Source organism: Ornithorhynchus anatinus, chromosome 3 (assembly GCF_004115215.2).
Source record: "Ornithorhynchus anatinus isolate Pmale09 chromosome 3, mOrnAna1.pri.v4, whole genome shotgun sequence".
Taxonomy (NCBI): domain Eukaryota; kingdom Metazoa; phylum Chordata; class Mammalia; order Monotremata; family Ornithorhynchidae; genus Ornithorhynchus; species Ornithorhynchus anatinus.
The window spans coordinates 120,760,029-120,775,322 of record NC_041730.1 but is presented as its reverse complement, the minus strand read 5'-3'; the positions used below and the strand labels follow the sequence as shown (position 1 = coordinate 120,775,322).

Below are 15,294 nucleotides of genomic sequence, written 5' to 3'. Positions count from 1 at the left end.
GTTTGCCTGCCCTTTTAATGGGGTGAATAAATCAAGGTAATATATAACTGGAAAGAGCAGGCTGGGAATAAAATTTTAAAATGACAGGATTGTGATCAAACAGCCTATGCATCAAATCTGGGCAAACTTTGGCTGACTATTCATTCATTCATTCAATAGTACTTATTGAGCACTTACTATGTGCAGAGCACTGTACTAAGCGCTTGGAATGAACAAGTCGGACAGATAGAGACAGTCCCTGCCGTTTGACGGGCTTAGGGTCTAATTGGGGGAGACAGACAGACAAGAACAATGGCAATAAATAGAGTCGAGGGGAAGAACATCTCGTAAAAACAATGGCAACTAAATAGAATCGAGGCGATGTACATTTCATTAACAAAATAAATAGGGTAATGAAAATATATACAGTTGAGCAGACGAGTGCAGTGCTGAGGGGATGGGAAGGTGGGGGGGAGGAGCAGAGGGAGATGGGGGGAAAAGAGGGTTAAGCTGCGGAGAGGTGAAGGGGGGCGGTAGAGGGAGTAGAGGGAGAAGGGGAGCTCAGTCTGGGAAGGCCTCTTGGAGGAGGTGAGTTGTAAGTAGGGTTTTGAAGAGGGGAAGAGAATCAGTTTGGCGGAGGTGAGGAGGGAGGGAGTTCCGGGACCGCGGGAGGACGTGGGCCTGGGGTCGACGGCGGGATAGGCGAGACCGAGGGACGGTGAGGAGGTGGGCGGCAGAGGAGCGGAGCGTGCGGGGTGGGCGGTAGAAAGAGAGAAGGGAGGAGAGGTAGGAAGGGGCAAGGTGATGTAGAACCTTGAAGCCTAGAGTGAGGAGTTTTTGTTTGGAGCGGAGGTCGATAGGCAACAACTGGAGGTGTTTAAGAAGGGGAGTGACATGCCCAGATCATCAAGATATTCAAGATATTCTTGAATATCACTGTCAAGAATGCCTTTTGAGTACCACTGGAACTACCATGTCCCCACCCACCATCACATTTGTCCGACGCCAAATTTAGTGAAGAAAAACGGACCAGGATCTCTTTTTAAGAGGCAGCCTGAAATAAGGGTGTCAAATAGTTCCATGGCTAGGGGTTAGAAGGGAAGAATGGGACAAGCTGATTGATATTTTTAGAAATGTGAGAGATTAAATGACATGAACTAAGGAGGTGGAGAAACAGAGGAAAATGCTACTCTCTGGACCTGCCTGTTTCCAGGTATTTATTGGTGAATGGAGTAGCCTGTAGAGCGCCATTAAAATAAAACTACATTTTTGAGGCAGAAAGTTTCACACGAGGGTTTGGTTATGCCATGGCAATAATGAATAACATCCTTTACAGAAAGAGACTGAGGCACCATCAACTCCCCTAGTAAGACAAAGGTATATCACTCAGGTCTCCTGAGCCCTAGTCCTGGATGTTCTTCAAACTGGATTACAAATGTATGCAATGTGTTTCTCTAAAGTGTTTCTAGAAAACAAGATAAAGTGGCACCTGTAGCTGAGAATTGTGCTCTGGTAATGCCACATGAAATGGGGTGAATGAGGCACTGAAAATAGCTATTCAAATGGGTTCTCTTATTTCCGGTATTGTGCATTTAATTAATAACTAATAACCATGGTATTTGTTAAGCACTTACTATGTGCCAGGCACAGTCCTAAACGTTGGGGTGGGTACAAGCAAATCGGGTTGGACAGAGTCTTAATTCCTATTTTATAGCTGAGGTAACTGAGGCACAGAGAAGTTAAGTGACTTGCCCGGGGTCACGTAGCAGAGAAGAACCCAGCTCCTTCTCACTCCCAGGCCGGTGCTTCATCTACTAGGCCAAGCCGCTTCTCGACCTATCTACCTCAGCTACCTCATCTACCTCTACCTCTACCTCATCTACCTATCTCTACCTCAGTTACCTCATCTGTAAAATGGGGATTAACTGTGAGCCTCATGTGGGACAACCTGATTACCCTGTATCTAACCCCAGCGATTAGAACAGTGCTCTGCACATAGTAAGCGCTTAATAAATACCAACATTATTATTATTACCTATCACCTACATCCACAAGGTGATCTGAAAATTAAGGAAAGATCACCAAAGCAACTGACTGAATTGAATCCATTCCAGCTCAAGGCCAGAGCACTCATTCTCTACGTTCCACTTTCCCTCTCTGAACTTGGAGCAGCATGGCCATTTGCCAGCTGTGTGACCTTGGGCAAGTCACTCAGCTTCTCTGCGCCTCCTTTCCCTCATCTGTTAAATGGGGGCTAAATCCCTTTTCTCCCTCCTATTGTGACTGGGAGCCTCATGGGGAAAAGGGACTGTGTCCAACCTAATGCTTGTATCTACTCCAGCATTTAGTACAGTGCTTGGTGCTTGAGAAATGCCACAGTTATCATTATTAATATTATATTATACCATTATAGTATTTCACCTGGTCAGCACAATGCTGGTAGAACATTCCCCAACAGTATACAAAACAAGAACCAAAACAGGAAGCCAAGCCAAGACTTGCTTCTAGACTGTTTAGCTCATTGTAGATAGGGAACATATCTGCCAACTCTGTTATATTGTACTGTCCTCAGTGCTTAGAAGAATGCTCTGCACACAGTGAGAACTCAACCAATACCACTGATTGACTGATTGAAGACAAAAGGTAAGCACAGACTTCTTGTTAAAGATTCCAATTCCAAATGTGTTGACTGGTTCAGATCTGCTCAAGGGGAATCAAGAAGCCGTGTGGCTTAGTGGATAGAGCACCTGCCTGAGTCAGAAAGACCTGGGTTCTAAATCCAGCTCTGCCACTTGTCTACTGTGTGACCTTGGGCAAGTCACTAACCCTCTCTGGACCTCAGTGACCTCATCTGTAGAATGGGGATTAAGAGTGAGAGCCCCACATGGGACAGGGACTGTGTCCAACCTGATTAAGTTGTATCTATCTCAGTCCTTGGCACATAATAGGTGCTTAACAAGTAAAACAATATTAATTATTATTAATAATAATAACAATCCTGATAGAAAGCCCATGGGTACTTTAGAACCAGTTTCTACATTGCTGAAATGTAGGAACAACATGGAGACAAAGAAAACCTGTTCATCTCAAAACACCCAAAGCTTTTAATTATCATAAAATTAGGAACTAAACCTCACCATCCTGCATTGTGCTTCTCTTTTCTGTGGCTCAGTTCCTGTTTTAGAATTAACTATATGACATTCTTGCCATGAAAAGTGATCCTGGCTACCACTGGGGGCTTCTCTCTACATTTTGGGTCATTAGTGTCAATATTCTTACCCTTTGTGCCTCCCAAATCAGGAAACTCAAGTACCTGTTTGATGAGAACTGGGGTGACAAAGAAAGTTAGAAAGACGACACAGGGAAAAAGCAGAGCCTGGTTTATTTCCGGTCGCTTTCCTCATCTCCAAATCCCCCCCGCCACCAGTCAAAAATGCACCATAGTTACCCTGATTCTGCAGCTCATCCAGATCCATGAAGCGACTGGGATGTGGATTGAAGCCCTTGGCTGCCTCCAACTCTTTCTCTCGTTTCCTGCGTAATTCCTGCTCCTGGGCCCTCCTCGCTACTTCCTCCTGGAGCTCATCCAACTCACTCTTCAAGGGGAAAGACACCTTCCCACCTATGTCACAAATGTATGAAAATCAATCGATCCCATTTCTAATGTAAACTTTCCAGTAAACCCAGTGTTATACTTCCTGGCCTGCTGATTTCATTCTGTTATTCAGGAAGCACCATGGGGGTAACTGTTTTCATGAAGAAGATGTGAAAAGACTCTAAACTCGTTGAGGGAAGGGGGTCATATCTGTTAATTCTAGTGTGCTCTCCCAAACACACAGTATAGAGAGCTGCAGAGAAGGTGCTCAATAAACTGATTAATTTTACTAGGGCACACATTTGTAAACCTGGTGTGGGCAGGGATTATCTCTACTGCTGAATTATGCTTTCCAAGCATCTAGTCCAGGGCTCTGCCCACAGTAAGTGCTCAATAAATACGATTGAATGAATCTGTCCTAGGAGTTTCTCCTTCAGAAAAGCAGGTTTGAAGTGACCCTTCTCATGACAGTGAGAACCACCTTCTTATTTCAACTGGGATTGTTTGGTGGTTGTTCGCTTGTTTTTTGAATCGAATTGCCTGTGCTTCCTTCTCACTTTCAAAAAGTTTAGCTCGGCACTGAGACCCAAACATTTGTAACTTAGATCCCTGCATCACTAACACTTAGGTCAATGATGGCACTGTTGAGAAAGGGTGGGTTGTTTTACCAGGTCTTCAACTGTGAAAGACAAGTTTATTCTCTTAAAATGTTTCTGCACATCTGCATTGCAAGACCAGGCTAGGATTGTAATAAAGACATCCTGGAGCCCCAGTTTGGTTTGCACTATGATCCTCTCCCTTGCAAACACCCTGCAATAATCTACTCTAAAACATTATGCTTAAGAACATAGGAAACACCATTCTCGGTTAGTCTAATTGATGATCCAGTCCAGAACTGTACCGTTTCTGACAGTAGCTAAGAAGAAAGCTTGGGGGTTGAAAACTATCCTAGTTATGGACGCCATCTGACGGACCAATTTTCCCACCAGGAATCACTTGTTCATGAATTTATTCAAAGCCTGACATTGTTTCACTGCCCAACCTCTTAGGAAACTCCATACCATTTTCAATTTATCATTATTTGCTTTAAATAGGCCAACTTCAATCTTGAATGGATGTCCTTTAGTCAACATTTTGTTGGCTCTGGTGAACAGAAATTTCATTTTCATAGTAATAATTTATTTCGTGACTTTTTAAACTTTATTCCTGTTCCCTCTCAGCCTCTGCCTTTCCGTACTGATTTCTACATTGAAAAAACACTGCGTTTTAAGCTCTCTTTCTTACTGGTTCTTTGCTGGCTCTTTGTCCAGCCCCGTGAAGATGGGGCAGACTCCACCTCCAGGACACTGCTGCTCTGTGACTTGGGGATGTTTCGCCAGGCTGGAACCATCCCAGCAGCTCTCTTCACATTAGGATCTCTGAAAGAGACACAGGTCTGGTGATCAGGAGTTAGTCAATCAATCATATTTATGGAGCACTTACTGTGTGCAGACTACCGTACTGAGCATTTGTGAAGGTCCGATAGAATATAGCAGACATATTACCTGCCCATAATGAGCTTACAGTCTAGAGGCGGGCTTACGGTCTAGAGGGAGGTAGAGCTCTATTGAAAGAATTTACCTCACCGAGGATTCCTCAAATATAGTACCACTCTGATGACATAAGGAGTCGGCACGGCAACCGCTCCTAATTTGTACTGAAAGTAAATGATTCATAACACTTCAGTGAACCCACCCTCACCCTCCCACACACTTGAATTCATACCTTCTAACCCAGACACTTAATTACCTCTTTTGTACAACCATTTGCGAATAAGGATAGGTAGTGGTGGAGGTACGGAGATAGTAGGAGCAGTAATTATTTAGGTCTTATTTCATGCAACATAGACACTATGAGGGTATTGAGGTGAAGAGAATAGGAGAGGTCAAGGGTTGTGTCCTCCCTATTTCTTGCATTTCAATAATCCCATTGCATAAAATGAATCTCTGAAAAGACCTTAGGTCCTTTGGGAAGAGCAGAAACAAGAGGTTCATGATGAGTTATGTACAGCACTTCTGAACATATGTACATAACCATTATTAATTTATATTAATGTCTTTCTCCCCTTCTAGACTGTAAGCTCATTGTGGGCAGGGAATGTGTCTACCAACTCTGTTATACTGTTTATATTGTACTCTCCCAAACCCTTAGTACAATGCTCTGTACACAGTAAGCACTCTAATACGAATGCCTGATTGAATGAGTTATTAGATGGAAAAATTAGGGTTGCTAGGTAATATATCCACACCATTAGGATGGATGGCAAGGAGAGTAAGCTCCTTTTCCAACTTTCTCTAGACTGTATGCTCGTTATGGGCAAGGAACGTACCTGATAACTCTGTTGTATTGTACTCTCCCAAGTGCTTAGTACAGTGCTCTGTTCCTAGTAAATGCTCAATAAATACCATTGATTGATTGATTCCTATTGCTGTTATGGGAGACAGAATACTGGACTGGAAGGAACATTGTTCTGACTCGATAATGGTATTTCTTATTGTGATGTTTGCCTCATTCACTGAGATACAGTAGACCACAGATGTTTTCTAAGTAATTCTACGTGGTCTCATTAGCTTTTTCCCATGTTTTGGCAAGGTGAGGCAAGGGGACAGTCCATGACTGTAAAGAATATACCCACATGCCCTCAGCAGCCAAAAAACTACTGCTGTTCTTTACTGTTGCATTTGCAGTTCACTGAAGTACACACAGCCACGGAACAGATTATTATTCATTAATTGATTCAATACTATTTATTGAGCACTTACTGTGTGCAGACCATTGTACTAAGCACTTGGGAGAGTACAACAACAAACAGACACATTCCCTGCCCACAACGAGCTTACAATCTAGAGGACTACTGGAATCATCATTCATATCGCTGGAAATCAGAAGTAATGAAATGACAATGGTAAAAAGGACAGCTGGAGGTAAGGGAAGATGGGAGTCAGGGAAGAGAAGGAAAAAAAACACACACACAATTGCCTGTGCCCTTTTAATCAAGTCAAGGCCTCAGTGAGCCCACCCTCAAGCTAATAACAACAACACTAGTGGTAATTTGTTTGGAAATCAGGAGCTCTGGATTCTAGTCCTGGTTCTAGCAGTAGCTGGCAAACCTGGACCAAGACTGCACGTGCATTTACGATGTTCTGTGCCCTGTCCCCTTACTTAAGCAGAATGGCCTAGTGGCAAGAGCCCGGGCTTGGGAGTCAGAAGTCGTGGGTTCTAATCCCGGCTCCACCACTTATCAGCTGTGTGACATAGGGAAAGTCACTTAACTTCTCTGGGACCCAGTTACCTCATCTGCAAAATGGGATTGAGACCGTTAGACCCATGTGGGACATACTGATTACCTGTATCTACCCCAGTGCTAAGAACAGTGCTTGGCACATAGTAAGTGCTTAACAAATACCATAATTATTATTATTAATTATTATTACTTCATGTCCCAGCAGGATCATGTCTGGGAGGGATAAGAGTAACAGTGGGGCTGAGCAAGCCACTACCACTATAATAAAGACCTCTGTGCAGGTACTCAATTTTTCTTGGGATCAAGGCGGATGAGAGACTATATCACTGTCATCTTCACCATCATCAACACCGATTGAAATGAAATTTCTTGGGAATCTTTCTGAGTTGAAATTTACATTCCAGCAAGATGATGGCTGGGGTTGAATTTTTTCTGCTGAATAATAACAATAACTATGGTATTTGTTGAGTGCTTACTTTGGGCCCAGGCACTGTACTAAGCACTGGAGTGGATATAAGTGAATCAGGGTGGCTCAGTGGAAAGAGCCCAGGCTTGGGAGTCAGAGGTTATGGGTTTGAATCCCGGCTCTGCCGCTTGTCAGCTGTGTGAGTGTGGGCAAGTCACTTCTTTGTGCCTCAGTTCCCTCATCTGTAAAATGGGGATTAAGACTGTGAGCCTCATGTGGGACAACCTGATGAACCTGTATCTCCCCCAGCACTTAGAACAGTGCTCTGTACATAGTAAACACTTAGAACAGTGCTCTGCACATAGTAAGTGCTTAACAAATACCAACATTATTATTATGTGAATCGGGTTTAGAAACAGTCCTTGTCTCGAATGGGGCTAACAGTCCTAATCCCCATTTTACAGAGGAGGGAACTGTGGCCCAGAGAAGCGCAGTGACTTTGCCCAAGGTCATACAGCAAACCAGGGGCAGAGCTGGAATCAAAACCCAGCCCTTCTGACTCCCAGGCCCGTGTTCTATCATCTGGGCCAGGCTGCTTCCTCTACTGCCCCTTTGAAATGGTATTTGTTCAGCACTTATTCTAAGCCAGGCACTGTCCTAAGCACTGGGGTAGATACAGCTCGTGCTCTTTCCACGAGGCCACATTGCTTCTCGACTGCAAATTCCACTTACCCCGTAAAAGTGATAGCTTTCTTATATTTATTGTTTTCCTTGGCCAGCCAGCAGAGGGTACTGCTAAACAAGAAACTCTCAGGAAGTTGGACATGTCTTTTAACATGTCTTTTTAATATGATGATTATTGTTATTGTATTTGTTAAGCACTCGGTGCATGTCAAGCACTGCGCCGGACTAGGTACAGATTAATCAAGCTGGACAGGGTCTCTATCCCACATGGGGCTCACAGTCTAAGTAGGGGAGAGAACTGGTATTGAATTCCCATTTTACAGTTGAAGAAACAGGCAGCGGTTACACAGCAAGCAACTGGCAGCACCAGGATTAGAATCCAAGTCCTCTGACTCCCAGGCCTGTGCTCTTTCTACTAGGCCATGCTGCTTCTGCTTTGGATTTTTCCGGCCAGAGGTCTGAGATTAATGGGGGAACTAGCTCCAGCATCCCAAGTGAAGCAGCATGGCGCGTGGATACAGCACAGGCCTGGGAATCAGAAGGTCATGGGTTCTAATCATGACTCCGCCACTTGTCTACTGTGTGACCTTGGACAAGTCACTTCACTTCTCTGGGCCTCAGTTTCCTCATCTGGAAAATGAGGATTGAGACTGTGAACACCACGTGGGATGGGGGCTATGTGCAACCTGATTTGCTTGTATCCACCCCAGCACTTAGTACAGTGTGTGGCACAGAGTAAATGCTTAACAAATACCATAATTAATTAATTAAGAATTAATCCCCAGGGCTCTCAGACTCGGGGGAGGGGAGGATTTATGGTTCCCGGCTCAACCACTGGCCTGATGTGTAACCTTGGGCAAGTCACTTTACTTTCTGTGCCTCAGTTTCCTCATCTGTACAGTATGGGTTCAATATTTGCTTTCCCTTCCCCTTTTCCACTGTAAGTCCCAGGTGGGACCGGGACTGATTTTGATCTGCATATGCTGAATCTATCCCAGTGCTTAGAACAGTGCTTGGCACATAGTAAGTGCTTCACAAACATCATTACTGTTGTTATTAGTTTTTATTATTATTAAAGAGGTCCCGGTTCTGGGTCACAGACCCACATGAAAGCCACCTCAGAGACACCACCTGATAGTCAGTACTTGGAAGATGGAACTGTACCTGTAAGTGCTGGAGCTTTCGGACAAAGTTACATCCAGGCTGACTGGGCTGCTGCTGTTCCTCTCACTGCTCTCATAACCTGATTCCATCCTTTGAATCAGGCGAGGATGCTGGTCCAACGGGTTTGGAGCTGTCCGACCCAGACTCCAGTGCTTGTACTGCATATTTGGTTGGTTATTTCTGGTTTCCCGGGTATCTGGTTCATTCAGTTTATTCTGGGTAAGCTCAATGGCTATGGAAATAAGGAATAAGGATATTGGAGTTGACTTTGTTCTATCTCATTTCAGAAAAGAAGAGCCTTCAGCACAGCTCAAATACATAAGTATGCCTATTTTACTTGGCTGATTTCCTATTCCAACCGAGCCCGCGTGCTTCATTTCTCTACCCCCACCCTACTCATTGCATCTTGAGTCTATCTTGCTGCCAAACCCTTGCCCAAATCCCCCCTCTGGCCTGGAACTCCCACTCTTTTCATATCCAACAGACCACTACTCTCCCCATCTTCGAAACCTTAGGCATCCCCCAAATAAGCTCTCATTTCCCCTACTCCCTTTCCCTGCTGTAGCGCCTGGGCACTGGGATCGTTCCTGCCCTCGTTCAAGAACTGCCTTAAGCTTTGGGGTAGATACAAGTCGATCAGGTCAGACACAGTCCCTGTCCCCCTTAAGCGTTTAATAAATACGATTACTATCATTACTACGACTTCTACTTAGACTGTGAGCCTCATGTGGGACAGGGACTGTGTCTGACCTGACTGGCTTGTATCAATCCCGGCACTTGGAATGCTTCTTGACACGCAGTAAGCATTTAACAAATCAATCGATCGATTAATGGTACTTAACTGAGCACTTACTGCGTACACTGCCCTGTACTAAATGCTTGGGAGACCACAATGCAACAGAATTGGTAGATATATTCCCTGCCCAGAGAGAGTTTACAGTCTAGATGGGGAGACTAACATTAAAATAAATCAGAGATATGTACTTAAGTGCTGTAGGGCTGAGGGTGGATTGAATATCGTCAGGTGCTTACGGGGTACAAACCCCAGTGCAAGGGTGACACAGAAGGGAGAGGGAGTAGGGGAAACGCCATAATCATCACGTTGCCCATCTGATTTGGTAACCGTGCACCAATGATCCCCACTCCGCCTTTTTTCTTGTTTTTAATTGTATTTATTGAGCGCTTACTGTGTGCAGAGCACTATACTAAGCACTTGTGCATGTACAATATACCAATAAACAGACACATACCCTGCCCACAACGAGCTTAGAGTCTAGGGGGGGCCCCAGATATTAACACAACAAAATAAATGAAGAATAAAAAGTATAAATATATAAATCCCCTCTCACCCGAGTCTTCAGAGAAGGGACTGAGCTGCGTATAGCCGCAGTGCTTCCTCTTGTCCTTACTGAAGATGCTATCGATGTTCAAAGATTCCCTTTTCGGTCTCCAAGTTGGGCGGTGTTTGCTCGATGAGCTGGATCTGGCCTCGCTTCTGTTACTCTCCAATTCCCAATCCTGAGTGGGCACGGTCAGGTTTCTTGGAGGGAGTTTCTCCATCTGATCCCCTCTTCTCCCTCCATGTGGAGGGCCCTGCTGGTTTGGGGAGGGCAAGGCTGGTCTATGGTGGATCATATTGCTGACAGTCTCTTTCAATTCCTTCAGCCTGCTGGTGCTGCTGGGTGGTTTGGGGGCATTCCTAGGGGCTTGTTTTTCCTTCAGGGTTTCTCCTAGTGATTCCAGAGAGAACACACACGCAGACACATACAACCTAAGGTTACCCCTGCAATACTGAAATTTTCCCTCTGTCAATCCTTCAAATCCTCTACCGTGCAAGACAAGCGATAAGCCAAGTTTGAGAAGGTCCAGAGTCAGTAGGTAGAGAAAATGGCAATTAATCAATGAGTTATAATCAATCAATAGGCAAGCAATAAAAAGAAGGAAAATGGAAAGCCCTTGCCTTCACTGTGATACCCAGACGACTGAGGCTCATCGCCTTTCCTCCTGGTCCGGCTTGTACTCCTCTTGCGGTCCATCAAGGAGCTTTTTTTGGAAATATGCCTCTGATTACACTCGCTGTCAGTCAAGTGGCCTGAAAGAAGAGGAAAATAACTAGGTCAGACACCTGGGGCCCTCAGGTGAGTCAGTCTACATTTGGAGATCAAAGGTCTTCCATGTGCTCCAATTCTCAGCAGCTTACTAGCAGCCCTGGTACACCGATGGTTCTTGGTGATCTAGCTGAAACAACAAACAACTTGCCAAAAGACCCACAGAAGAGCTCTAGAATGACAATCTCTGGGAACCCACATCTGATGGAGACCTGTGTTTTGTGAAGCTTCCCAGTAGGTAGAGTCTTGTTTCTTCAAGCACCTCTCCTTAAAATTGGGCAGTGAATAGTAATAATAATGATGGCATTTGTTAAGCACTTACTATGTGCCAAGCACTGTTCCAATGCTGGGGTAGATAAAAGATAATCAGGTTGTCCCACATGGGGGTCAGTCAATCCCCATTTTAAACATGAGGTAACTGAGGCACAGAGCAGTTACGTGCCTTGCCCTAGGTTGCACGTGGTGGAGGCGGGATTAGAACCTACTTTCTCTGACTCTTAAACCCGTGCTCTTTCCACTAAGTTTGAATACTCTATCGTTTCTGCCTTTTGCTCTCTTCCTCTCTTTCCTATGCCATAGCTTAGACTATGACTCTGAAATAATGAAACAGGACACTCGGTTCTCCCATATCAGGTGATTTCACTACACATCTATGCTAGAAAATTGCTAGAGCATTAGGAAGTGTTCATCTTACAAAGCAAACTTGTTTGGATACAGTGCGCTGCAGTGTCAGAAGAAATGGCTTTAGTGCAGCACCTGAGCATACAACAGTACGCATTTTTCTTAACATGGGTTTTTGCGAGAATATAACCAAGTGTTATAGGAGAACTGAATAGTGCATGCCAACCACAGCCTAAATTCTCTACCTACCCCCACCCTACTCACTGCATCTTGAGTCTATCTTGCTGCCAAACCCTTGCCCAAATCCCCCCTCTGGCCTGGAACTCCCACTCTTTTCATATCCAACAGACCATTACTCTCCCCATCTTCGAAACCTTAGGCATCCCCCAAATAAGCCTAAATTCTCTACCTGTGATATTCAATAGTATTGCAATTAACCAATCAATAGTATTTATTGGGTGCTTACTTTGTGCAGGGCCCTGTACTAATTCTTGGGGAGACTGCATTCAAAGTAGAAGATACTCTCCCTGCCCACAAAGATCTTACAGTATGAGAGAGACATGAAATAATTTACAAATAGGAATGAACAGCCAGACAGATAGGAGGAGAACCAAGAGAGGATTGTGTCAGTGTAGCCAAGGTAGTAAGAAAGTTATACAGTTGTGTTCCTCTCCTGAGAATTTGGAGGAAGCATATTTGGCATACATCTCTTAGAAAGGCTTCTTACCTGTGTCCCGGCTACTCTGGGATGCAGAATCATTCTCCACATTATAGATGACTGTCCCCTGGGAGTCAGAGGAGAAGTGGCTGACCACAGACTCATGATGAGCATGTCTGTAAGGATAACTTTCAGTTGAGGAGTCCGTACGGGTGTCACTTGAGATGGAGGGTTCCCTCCCTGGAAGACGGTGATCAGGCAAATCAGAAAACAGGAGGGGAAGAAAGGAAGGAGAGGTCATCTAAGGCTCACAGGCCCCACTTGCATCATTTTGAACCTATCTGGATCCTTTTTTTCACATTCCTTCTTTCTCTTTCTCCATCCTTTCACTGATCTTTGGACACTTCAGTAACCACATAGATGTTGATGACCCTTCTGCTACCCACTTTCTTTTACTCCTCAACTCCACTGACCTCCTGCTCCACTCCAACTTGCCCACTCACCCACTTGGACACACAATCAATCTCATCCTCTCTAGTCACTATACAATTTCTACCTATATCAATTCTGAAATCGCTCTATCTGACCACAACCTCAATTGCTTTTTCTCTCACACTCCTCTTACCTGTACAGCTAAGCTACTCCGAGTTAGGGGCCTCTGATCTTTTGACCTCATCCAATTTTCTCAAGTCATCATCTCCCATTTAGCCTCCATACATACCTTAACTACCTTAAGGAGACAGATATTAATAAAAATAAATTACAGATATGTACATAAGTGCTGTGGGGCTGGGTGGGGGGAGGGGGGACACGCAGGGGCTGAATAAAAGGAGCAAGACAGGGTGATGCAGAAGGGAGTGGGAGAAGAGGAAAGGGGGGTTTAGTAAGGGAAGGACACTTGGAGATGTGCCTCCAATAAGGCTTTGAAGGGGGAAAGAGTAATTGTCTGTCAGATATGAGGAGGGATCGAGTCCCAGACCAGAGGCAGGATGGGGATGAGGGGTCGGTGGCAGACTGAGGAACAATGAGAAGGTTGGCATTAGAGGAGCGAAATGTGTAGGCTGGGTTGGAGTACTAAGAGAGTAGTGAGGTGAGGTAGGAGGGGGCAAGGTGATTGAGTGCTTTAAAGCGAATGGTGAGGTGTTTTTGTTTGATGTGGAGGTGGATGGGCAGCCACTGGAATTTCTTGAGGAGTGGGGAAACATGTTTTGAACGTTTTTGTAGAAAAATGATCTGGGCAGCAGAGTGAATTATGGACTGGAGTGGAGAGAGACAAGAGGCTGGGAGGTCAGCAAGGAGGCTGATACAATAATCAAGAAAGGATAGGATAAGTGATTGTATTCACTTTATTCACCCCTCCCTCCATCCCTCAGCATTTACATTCATATCTGTATGTAAAGCTTCCCTATTCTTTATTACCTAACACAAATTAACATGTTCTCTACTACAGATGAGAAACATCCTTTATCTATTGACATTATTTATAATCTGAGGGCTGCATCCTGCCAAATCTAATTAACCCAGTTCAAATCAACTCTTTACTGAAGATTCTCTTTTACCTACTATTAGTTTAAAGGGTTTTACCCTTATCTGTTGACATTACTTATAATCTGACTGCTGCATCCTGCCAAATCTAATTTCCCAGTTCAAATCAACTCTTTACTGAAGATTCTTTTACCTACTATTAAAGGGTTTTGGTTTTTTTTTTATCGGTTTGCTTCCTTAGATAAACTCCACTTGGCTTTGTATTTCTTCCGAAGAGTACCTAAGCAAGGACAGACTTCTCAATGCTTTTGGAGATTGACAAGGGCCATGTGAACTCCCCTGCAGATAAGAACATTCCCCAAGGACACCGGCACAACACGCTTTGGATCCAGTCTCACTTAATGACGGCACCTCTAGTGGTTTCCATTCCTCATTTTCAAAAGATCTTTCTGGCCCTTATCTTATCTACCCAGTTCTACTGGCCTCTCCACACTGAAAGGGAAAGGAAAAGAGTCGGCCAGCCTTCCCACACTGAAGGGGAAAGGAAAAGAGTCGACCAGCTTACCTGAATCCTCGCTGTCATAACATGTCTTGCTCAACTGTTGAAGATCCACTTGTTGAGGAAGGTCCTGAGTGGAAACAGGGGTTCCCCTGGGGTCTGCATAGAGCAGCAGCAAAGGCTGATAATGTCCCTTGATGCACTTGGTGACCACATCCTTCCACTTTGGTCCAATCTAAACCCGAAACCCCCCCAAAATCCATACTGTAGTTATATTTTTACTTTCAACAACTTTTACCTGCTTTCACCTAGCCTCTCATTGGCACTGCGTCTTCAGTTAGAGTAGAATAGAAAACGGAAAAAATCAGATTTCTATTTCATGCTTCCGAGACAATCTCATGTAGGGCAACTAATAAATATTCTGAAAATTTGGTGAAGGATGGGTGAAGGATAATGAGCCTCAAGATCCAAATGAGCCTACTATCTCAAATGACCCATAAGGATCTCATTTCATCCCTTCCCCAATTAAGCTCTCTTTTCCCCGGTTTGCTCTCTCTTCTGTTTCGTCTAGGCACCTTGATCTGTGACCTCTGGGTATTTGATATTCACTCCACCCTCAACCCCACAGCATTTATGTATACAGCTTTAAATTATATATTATAAATTATATACACTAATGCCTACCTCCCCCTCTAGTCTGTAAACTCGTTAGGGGCAGGGAACATTTCGCTAGTTCTTGTTGTAATGGACTCTCCCAAGAGCTTAGTACAGTACTCGGCACATAGTAAGTGTTCAATGAATACCACTGACTG

General features: G+C 44.4%; 1 protein-coding gene across 6 annotated transcripts in view; it reads right to left on the bottom strand.

Annotated features, from left to right (window-relative positions):
* Nucleotides 1-15,294, bottom strand: part of USP54 (ubiquitin specific peptidase 54) — a 128,620-nt gene that overhangs the window by 19,817 nt on the left and 93,509 nt on the right. For all 6 annotated transcript variants that reach the window (XM_029060220.2, XM_029060219.2, XM_039911569.1 and 3 more), the window contains 7 exons: nt 14,549-14,717; nt 12,568-12,738; nt 11,072-11,203; nt 10,461-10,841; nt 9,112-9,343; nt 4,859-4,992; nt 3,428-3,601 (listed from right to left, as the gene is read on the bottom strand). In XM_029060220.2, the coding sequence (XP_028916053.1) occupies nt 3,428-3,601; nt 4,859-4,992; nt 9,112-9,343; nt 10,461-10,841; nt 11,072-11,203; nt 12,568-12,738; nt 14,549-14,717 (1,393 nt within the window). The remainder of the gene's footprint in view (nt 1-3,427; nt 3,602-4,858; nt 4,993-9,111; nt 9,344-10,460; nt 10,842-11,071; nt 11,204-12,567; nt 12,739-14,548; nt 14,718-15,294) is intronic.